A 9,700-nucleotide genomic window follows, 5' to 3' on the forward strand; every position below is an offset into this window, starting at 1 on the left:
CTCCATCCCCTTACTCTCAGTCTGAATGCATCTTTGGGTTCGAAATGAGTCTCTTGTAGACAGTAAGTGGATGGGTCATTTCTTTTTATCCAATCTGCAACCCTGTGGCGTTTTATGGGAGCATTTAAGCCATTAACATTAAGACTGAGAGATATGCTTTTAATGATGCCATGTTGTCAGTAAAGTCTTTGTTTGTATTGGCTGTGACTTTCTGTTCTGTATCACTCTTGGGGCCTTTTTACTTTTATAGAACCCCCCGTAATACCTCCTGTAGGGCTGGTTTCGTGGTTACGAAATTGGTTAGTGACTGTCGATTCTGAAATGTCTTTATTTCTCCATCAATTCTGAATGACAGCCTTGCTGGATAAAGGATACTTGGCTGCATGTTTTTCTCTGAAAGAGCTTTAAAAATGCTCCCCCAACCCTTTCTCTTATTCCAGGTCTGTGTAGACAGGTCTGACGTAATTCTGATGCCTTTGCCTTGGTACGTGAGAAATTTCTTTGCCCTGGCCGCTTTCAATACTGTATCCTTGGATCTCATATTTGCGAATTGCACTATGACGTGACGTGGCGTAGGTTTGTCGTGGTTGAGCTTGGGAGGGGTCCTCTCTGCCTCTTGGACACGAATGTTTGTTTCCCTTGCTAGATTAGGGAAGTTTTCAGCTACAATTTGTTCAAATATCTCTTCTAGACCTCTGTTTTTCTCCACCCCCTCGGGGATGCCGATGATTCTAACATTGGATTGTTTCGTTGAGTCAGTAATCTCCCGTAGCCAACATTCGTGGGCGTGGATTTTTTTAAGACCATCTTCTATTTTCATTTTTTCCTCTATTAACCCATCCTCCAATTCACTAACCCTTTCCTCTGCTTCGGTGACCCTGGCCGTCAGAGCCTCTAGTTTTGCCTGCATTTGGCTCATAGAATTTTTAATTTCTGTCAAATTCGCTCTCATTTCCGCCCTTAGGGATTCTATATTCTCAGTAACATTTTCCTTAATACTTTTTTCAAGTCTACTCATCATCTTGACCATTGTTACTCTGAATTCCATTTCTGATAATTTGGTTACATCCATATCCGTTACTTCTGTGGCAGAGGCCACAGACTCACTGTCTTTTCTTTGCTGGGGGGGGGGGGCTTCTCCTTCTTGTCATTCTGATGAGGAGAGGTTGCGGGGTTGTCCAGAGCCCAAATTATTGACTGGGTCCCAGGCCGTGCCCCTTGTTTTATAGGGATCTTAGAGATGTGGGCTTCTTCTTTAAAGATTTTATTTATTTACTTATCTGAGAGAGGGAGACAGACAGTCAGCAAGAACGGAACAGAAGCAGGGGAGTGAGAGAGGAAGAAGCAGGCTCTCAGCGGAAGAGCCCGGTGAGGGACTCCTTTCCGGAACGCTGGGATCACGCCCTAAGCCGGAGACAGGCGCTCAATGACTGCGCCACCCAGGCACCTCCGGTTGTGGGCTTCTTGATTTTTCAGCCTGCCTTCTGTGTTCTGGGGGAGGGGCCTGCCGCGCCGATACTCAGGCAACCCTGTTTGGTTAGAGTCTCCGTGTCCCCTGCGAGGGGGGGAGAGAGAGAATCTTAAGCAGACTCTATGCCCAGCATGGAGCCCAAGGCGGGGCTCGATCTCATGACCCTGAGATCATGACCTGAGCAGAAATAAAGAATTGGACACTTAACAGCAACCCAGGTGCTCTGATTTTAGCTTTCTTATACTCCACATATGAATGGTACCATCCGATATTTGTCTTTCTCTAACATATTTCACTTCGCACGATGCCTTTAAGGTCAATCCATGTTGTCGTAAATGGAAAGATGTCATTTTTTATGGCTGAATAATATTCTGTTGTCTGTATATACACCACATTTCTTTCTCCACTCATCCATCATGTAGGTTGTTCCCATGTCTTGGCTATTGTCAATCATGCTGCAATGAACATGGGTTGCAGATATATTTTCAAGCTAGTGTTTTGGTTTCTTTGCATAAATACAAGAGGAATTGCTAGATCATATGGTAATTCTATTTTTAATTTTTTGAGGAAAAGCCATGCTGTTTTCCATAGCAGCTTTGCCAATTTACATCTGCATCAACAACACACAAAGGTTCCCTTTTCTGCACATCTCCACCAACACTTGTTCTTTTTTATCTTTTTTATGATAACTGAATCTAAGAGATGTGAGGTGATATTTCATTGTGGTTTTGATTTGCATTTCCCTGATGACGAGTTATGTTGAGCATCTTTTCATGTGTCTGTTGGCCGTCTGGATGTCTTCTTTGGAGAAATGTCTATTCAGTTTCTCTGCCCATTTTTTAAATCATTGTTGTTGTTGAGTTGTATAAATTCTTTATACATTTTGGATATTAATCCCTGATTAATTTATTATTCTATATTTTATCCCATCCTGTAAGATGCCGTTTTATTTTGTCAATTGTTTCCTTTGCTGCACAGACGCTTTTTAGTTTGATGTGGTCCCATTTGTTTACTTTAGCTTTTGTTGTTTATACTTTTGGTGTCATACCTCCAAAATTGTGAAGACCAGTTTCAAGGGGATTTTCCCCTATGTTTTCTTCTAGGACTTTCATAGTTTCAGATCTTACATATAAGTCTTTAATCCATGTTGAGTTGTTTTTTGAGTGGTGCAGGGTAGAGGTCCAGTTTCATCCTTCTGTACGTGGTTCTCTGGGTTTCCCAACCCCATGTATTGATGAGATTACCCTTTCCCCCATTGAATATGCTTGGCTTTCTTGTCAAATATTAGTTGGCCATATATGCATGCATTTATTTGGGGGCTCTGAATTCTGTTCTCTTGGTCGATGTGTCTATTTTTATGCCAGGTCTATGCCATTTTAATTACTATAGCTTTATAATAGTATTTGAAATCAGGAAGTGGGATACCTCCAGTTTTATTCTTCTTTCTCAGGATTTCTTTATCCTTCCGAGGTCTTTTGTGTTTACAGACAAATTTTTGGATTTTTTTTCTATTTCTGTGAAAAATGTCATTGGATTTTTTTAGGAATTGCATTGAATCTATAGATGGCTTCGGGTAATATGGACATTTTAACAACATTGTACCTTACCCATGAACACAGGATATCTTTCCATTTGTTTGTGTCTTCTTCAATTTCTTTTATCAGTGTCTTTTAGTTTTTAGCATACAGATCTTTCACCTCCTTGGTTAAATTCATTCTTAAGTACTTTATCATTTTTGATGCTATTGTGACTGGATTGTTTTCTTTATTTATTTTGCACATATTTTGTTGTTAGTTTATAGAAATGGAACTGGTATGTTGATTTGTGTATTCTGTGACTTTACTGGTTCATTGATTGGGTTTAATAGTTTCTTGGTTGAGTCTTCCAGATTTTCTCTATATAAGACCATATCATCTCAGCTGTCATTTATGGCTTTCACTGTGTTGAGGTGTGTTCCTTCTATACCTAATTTGTTGAGAGTTTTTATCATGAAAAGATGTTGTATTTTTCTTAATGCTTTTTCTGCATGTATTGAGATGATTGTACAGTTTTTATCTTTCATTTTGTTTATGTGTGTATCACATTTATTGTTTGTGCATGTTGAAACATCCTTGCATCTCAGGGATAAATCCCACTTGGTCACGGCATATGATTCTTTTAATGTCCTGTTGAATTTGGTTTCCTATTATTTATTTATTTATTTATTTATTTAGATTTTATTTATTTATTTGACAGAGAAAGAGACAGCCAGCAAGAGAGGGAACACAAGCAGGGGGAGTGGGAGAGGAAGAAGCAGGCTCCCAGTGGAGGAGCCTGATGTGGGGCTCGATCCCAGAACGCTGGGATCACGCCATGAGCTGAAGGCAGACACCCAACGACTGAGCCACCCAGGCACCCCGATTTCCTATTTTTTAAAAAAGATTTTATTTATTTGAGAGAGAGAACTAGAGAGAGAGAGAGAGAGCATGTACAGGAGGGGAGGGAGAAGCAGGCTCCCCGCTGATCAAGGAGCCCAACAAGAGGCTCCATCCCAGGACCCTGAGATGACCTGAGCCAAAGGCAGATGCTTAACCAACTGAGCCACCCAGGTGTCCCTGGTTTGCTAATATTTTATTGACACTTTTAACCTTTGCATTCACCAGGGATATTGGTCCGTAGTTTCTTTTCTTAGAATGTCATTGTCTGGCTTTGGTATCAAGATAATGCTGGCCTTGTAAAATGAGTTTGTGAAGTAAGTATTATTAATTCCATTTGGTAAATTTGGAGGCTGATATTTGGAGAGGTTAGGTAATGTGCCCAAAGTCACACAGCAAGTTAGAGGCAGAGCTGGGGTTGGCTCTCAAATGCCCATTCCTAAGCCCTGGGCCACTGCCTCCCAAGAGAGACCGTTTACCTTACTAGAAAGGCTTTTCGGGGAAGGAGCATTTGAGTCAGGACTTGAAGGCAGGGATCAAGCAGTGAGTGAAGAGATGAGGCCAGAGGCCGGGACACAAGGTCCCACCCTCTCCTTTCCAACCCCATGTGGGAATAAGGGGGGCCATTTGGGGGTCATGTTGTACGGCTCTTACTAGTCCCCTGGAGTGTTGTTTGTAGAGCAAGGCAGAGACCTGCTGAGCTTCTCATCCCTCAATCCCCTGAGCTCTGCAGGTGGGGAGCAGGATGGTGATGGTCGCTGCTGGCTGCTTGCTGCTCCTGATGGGCCTGTTTGGGAAGATTGGGGCTGCCTTTGCTACCATCCCAACCCCTGTGATCGGAGGCATGTTCCTGGTGATGTTTGGGGTCATCACCGCCGTGGGGATCTCCAACCTGCAGGTGAGGCAAGGTGCTCTTAGAAGAGCAGCCAGTGCATCTCTTGAAAGGAGCCCATGGGGATCGAGATGAAGGGAATAGGGCTGGGGCTGGGGCAGGGGAGGAGGAGAAGGAATCCTTGGTCCCAGAAACCACAATGGCTTCCCAATAGAAGACAGAACTAGCCAGAAGCATCCAAACTTCTGAAACACAGAAACTGCATCAGTCTGAACTGGGTTGTCCAAACCACTCAGCATCCAGGGTTGAGTGGGAATCTGGGCCTCCTTGCCCACTGAGTGTGTTGCTCGGAGTCCAGCCTCCCTCCCCCACCTCTGGTGGCAGTGGGAGGGGAGGGGGCACTTGGAGGGGAGTTAGAGTGCTATGCAGTGCAGGTGCTGATGGCTCTGGGCTGCCGTGGGGGCCTCTCTCCTGCAGTATGTGGACATGAACTCATCCAGGAACCTCTTTATCTTTGGCTTCTCCATCTACTGTGGGCTCGCCATTCCCAGCTGGGTGAACAAGAACCCTGAGAAGCTCCAGACAGGTGATTCTCTGTCTCCTAAACTGTGACTGCTCCAGGGGCAGAGCAGTGGGGACCTTGGTCCCTGGGAATCCCTGTTGCTTTTGTCTTCACTCTAGGGATTCTCCAACTGGACCAGGTCATCCAGGTGCTGCTGACCACGGGCATGTTTGTTGGTGGATTTCTGGGCTTTCTCCTGGACAACACCATCCCCGGTAGGGCTCGCCTTCGCTCTATAGGCCGGCACTGTGCGTAGATGGGCAGCACGTGGGCCACCCACATGGTTTCTCTGACCCTATTACCATGTCAGGCTGACCACAGGCTGACCCTGAGCAGGCCCTGGGTCCGGGTGGGATGTATAGGCCTGTATTAGCTTTCTAGGGTTGCTGTAACAGAACCCCCCGGACTGGTTTAAACAACCAAAGCGTATTTCCTCACAGTCCAGAGGTTAGAAGACTGAGATCAGGTGGTGGCAAAGCTGGTTTCTCCCGAGGCCTCTCTCCTTGGCTCACAGGTAGCCGCCTTCTTGCTGTGACCTCACATGGCCTTTCCTCTGGGTGGGTGCCTCCCTGATGTCTCTCTGTGTGTCCTTAGCTCTTCATATAAGGACACCAGTCAGATTAGATTGGGGCCCACCCTAAAGACCTCATCTTTAACGGAATCATCTCCAAATATATTCATGTTCTGAGGTAGGGGGATTAAGGCTTCAACCTATGATTTTTAGGGAGACACAGTTCAGCCATAACAGGGCCCTAAGGCAAGAAACACACCAGAAGCAAAGAGAAAGACAGCTAAGAGCCCAAAGTCTAGCTGGTGAGGGAGAGAACACATGTTCCCTTCCTCCCTCCCTCTCTTTCTCCTTCCTTCCTTCCTTCCTTCCTTCCTTCCTTCCTTCCTTCCTTCCATAAAAACCCAGTGAACACTCGCTGTGTTCCAGGTTCTAGGTACTGAGAATACAAAGAGCAGAAAGACATGCCTTTCACCTTTCAGAACCCTACAGGCTAACAGGGGAGAAAGACAATGAGAGTAGAGGGCAATACGTGTGGCAAGGAGGAAACCGAGTCTGTGGGTGCTGAGGATATCTCAGTGAGGAATGCAGGGCCACCCTTATGGACGGCTTTCAATGCTCCTTTCTTGAACCTCCTATGGCCTCTTGAGAGGACCTTTAGGATTGCACCTGCTTCGTGGTACTCTGTTTTCCACATTTGCTCTCTCCAAGGGTAAAGTGCATCTGCATTCTAAAAACAAAGCGTGGAAAGACCCACCCCTTGAAGGTGAGGCAAGGGTGGTGTTCATAGAAGATCATTTCCTCCCGCAGTGGGAGCTGAGGGAATGTCCTTGAGCGGCCTTGAGACGAGACTCCAGATGGGCAGAGGAGGAGGAAGTGCTGTTGGCAGGTGGAGGGCCTGGAGAGGAGACCTCGTGGGTGCCTGCAGGGGGCGCCAGAGGCTCCCCCAGCCCAGGTGCTGCTGGGTCAGGGCCCAGTCCTGACCGTTCGCTCTCCCCCATTAGGAAGCCTGGAGGAGAGAGGCCTCCTGGTGTGGAATCAAATCCAGGAGGAGTCTGAGGAGACTATGATGGCCTTGGAGGTGTACGGCCTCCCCTGTGGGATCGGCACCAAGTGCTGCACGTCCTCCTGCACCCAGTACCTCCCCTTCTGGCCCAAGCCGGAAGCCGGGACGGGTGAGCAGGGACCGAGCCTGCTCGCCTGCCTCTTCCAGGAGCCCTCAGGAGAGCGCCGGAAGGGTGCCGCAGAAACCAAGTTATGAGAACTGTCCTCACGCCTGCCCCAAAGCGCTCTGCACCCCCCGCCACGCGTGCTCATCTCCCCGGGCGAGGATGCCTGGGCCCCCGCAGCGGTGGCAGCCGAATTAGAATTAGATTAGGACCATGACGAGGGTGGCTTGATACAGCCACTTGGACACCACAGCCTTCCATTGCGCTCCAGCGAAAACCAGACTCCTATCTCCAGCCTACGCCAGCGTAACCCAGGGTCCGCCCCGAATCTCTCTCGGTCCACACGTTCTCGGCGATATTTTGATGCGCTGGGAGGCAGAGGCTTGGGGTGGACAAGGGACGGAGACGGGGCTGCTTGCTGAAAGGCGGCAGAAACGGTTCTCTTCAAGCCCCTCTTGTCCTCCCCGTCCTGTGCACCTGCCCCTCAGGGCTGGCTCTTCAGGAGAGGCGAGGAGCACCTCTGCTCCTCCGGGGCCACTCTGAGCTCCTGGTGCTCCCGCCTGCGTCGGGCTCAAGCTGTTCGGGATGGATTGTTCTTAACCCGCACGTTCTTGGAATGGGGTGCGCGGACTCTGGCTTAGGCTTTGGCTTGCTCACGTTGGCTGCGGAGGGATCAGAACCCACTCCACCCGATGGCCTCCTTGTTCCCTTATTAACAGGCCTCAAGACTGCAGTATTAACTCCTGCCTGAGCTTCCAGCTGGCTGCTCCGCCCCGCAAACTTCAGATTTGCAGTCTCCACTGTTAATACTTAAACCCATCCCAGTACCGACACCGTACCCACACCCACACCTGTCCTCTCGGGGCTGCTTCTCTGCCAGATGCTGCGCTGGCTGATACGGGAAGATATCATCAGTCAAGCCCCAGGAAGATACCTGACCGATGTGGAAGAGGCCTAGGTGGGGAGGAAGGGAGGACAAGTCCCATCGGAGGGGATCTCAAAGCAGCATATCCATCCTGGGCTGCACCTATCCAGGGAGCCCTGCAGGGGTGGGGAGCAGAGGGCTGTTGGGGCTGAGGAGTGGAGACGGGAAGGAAGCACACAGCCTTCCATCGAGGTCCATGCTGACCAGGGCCCCACGGGCACGTATGATCCAGGAATGAGGACCGAACAGGAGTGCGTGGGGGCTGGTTAGAGCTGGCACGCATTCCTTGAGGACCTACTGTGTGCAGGCACCTCTGTGAAGGCTTATTTCTCCTTTCCCACATGCTGCCTTGTTTTTGACCTGGGGGGATTGGCTGGGGGTGGTTGTGGGCCCTGAGTGCCTGGGCGCTGGGGCCAGGAGCGTTCCTCTTCCCTTCCTTCCCAGCACATGTGCGGGCAACCATGAGGATGAAGGCCCTGCCTGCCCCTCATTTTGGCTGTTTATAAACGGTGCCAGCTACAGTCCTCACATATGCTCCACGGGAGTCCTTGGAGGTGGGCTGGTGACAGGACGGAGGTGAGGCGTGAGCCCTGGGGCTGAGAGCAGGCAGGACGGCGCTTGGGTCCTAACACCTAACCTGCAGGTTGGTTTCTTCCGGGCAGATGGAACAGCCGAAGTATTTGGGAGGCCTTCAGGGGAGGGGAGCCACTGTCGTGATGAGGTGAAACTTTAAAAAGCCAGGGAACCCGTTCTCTGCACATTCGGTGCATTAGTTGGGGTTCTCTGGAGAAACAGAGCCAACAGGATGTAGGACACATGTGTGCACACACAAACGTGCCCACACACTATAGACATGTGTGTACACTCACCTACACAGAGAGAGAGATGTTAAGGAATGGGCTTGTGTGACTGTGAAGCTGGAATGTCCGAAGTCAGCAGGGTAGGCTGACAGACTGGGAAGATTTGCTGTTCGTGTCTGAAGATGCTTCCTCTTCCTCGTGGGAGGTCAGTGTTTTGGTCTATTCAATCCTTCAACTGACTGGATGAGGCTGAGCCATATTATGGAGGGTAATTACTCCAAATTTACTCAAAGTCTACCAGTTTAAATGTTTATCTTATCTCAAGATACTTTCACAGAGACATCGAGAATAATGTGTGACCAAATATCTGGGTACGGCGGCCTGGTTAGGCTGACACATAGAATCTACTGTTACATCCGGTGTGCACACCCAGGAACCTCACCAGAAAGCACTCAGAGCACGGTGGGATCTGGCCTGAACTCCATTTAGGAGTCTTTATCACCAGAAGAAGCACATGAAGCTGGTTCTGCCCTGATGTCCTACAGCTCCTACAGCACAGGCCTGGTCAGTGCCTTCCTGGGCTCCCAGAGCATGCAGGATGAGTGAGTGGCCTTCGGAACTCTCTAGAACCCACCAGAATTATGCCCTGAACCCAGCATGTGCTGAAACCACCTGGTGTCATGGCACCTCTGGGGACAGATCCTGCCCAGCTTTTCTCGAAAGGCCCGTGGCCTGGGCTTCGGCCAGGCTGCACCCAGGACCCCCTGAATAGGAGCACAGGAGGGGCAGGTGCGTACCTCGCAGCCCGCCAGCCACGTATGCTGAACAACCCTGAAAGACTGACACAGGGCCACACTACTTTTAAAGACTTTATAATAATAATCAGAAACTGAAACCTTCAAAACGCTCAGGGACAGCCACTCCGAAATGTCGCAGAAGGGGGAAGCGGGTACAGCCTCGGCTGCCGGCATTAGTACCTGGAAACTGCCCACCACATCCATGCCCTCCCGTCCCAGCCC

The 9,700-nt window shown here is 49.1% G+C and overlaps 1 protein-coding gene across 4 annotated transcripts in view; it reads left to right on the forward strand.

Annotated features, from left to right (window-relative positions):
- Positions 1-9,556, forward strand: part of LOC123788922 (solute carrier family 23 member 1-like) — a 58,233-nt gene extending 48,677 nt beyond the window's left edge. For all 4 annotated transcript variants that reach the window (XM_045792592.2, XM_087860807.1, XM_087860806.1 and 1 more), the window contains 4 exons: positions 4,619-4,783; positions 5,195-5,303; positions 5,399-5,494; positions 6,792-9,556. In XM_045792592.2, the coding sequence (XP_045648548.2) occupies positions 4,619-4,783; positions 5,195-5,303; positions 5,399-5,494; positions 6,792-7,048 (627 nt within the window). In that variant the 3' untranslated portion in view covers positions 7,049-9,556. The remainder of the gene's footprint in view (positions 1-4,618; positions 4,784-5,194; positions 5,304-5,398; positions 5,495-6,791) is intronic.
- The last annotated feature ends 144 nt before the right edge of the window (positions 9,557-9,700 follow it).

This window comes from Ursus americanus, chromosome 3 (assembly GCF_024610735.1).
Source record: "Ursus americanus isolate L20-20 chromosome 3, mUrsAme1.1.p, whole genome shotgun sequence".
NCBI lineage: Eukaryota > Metazoa > Chordata > Mammalia > Carnivora > Ursidae > Ursus > Ursus americanus.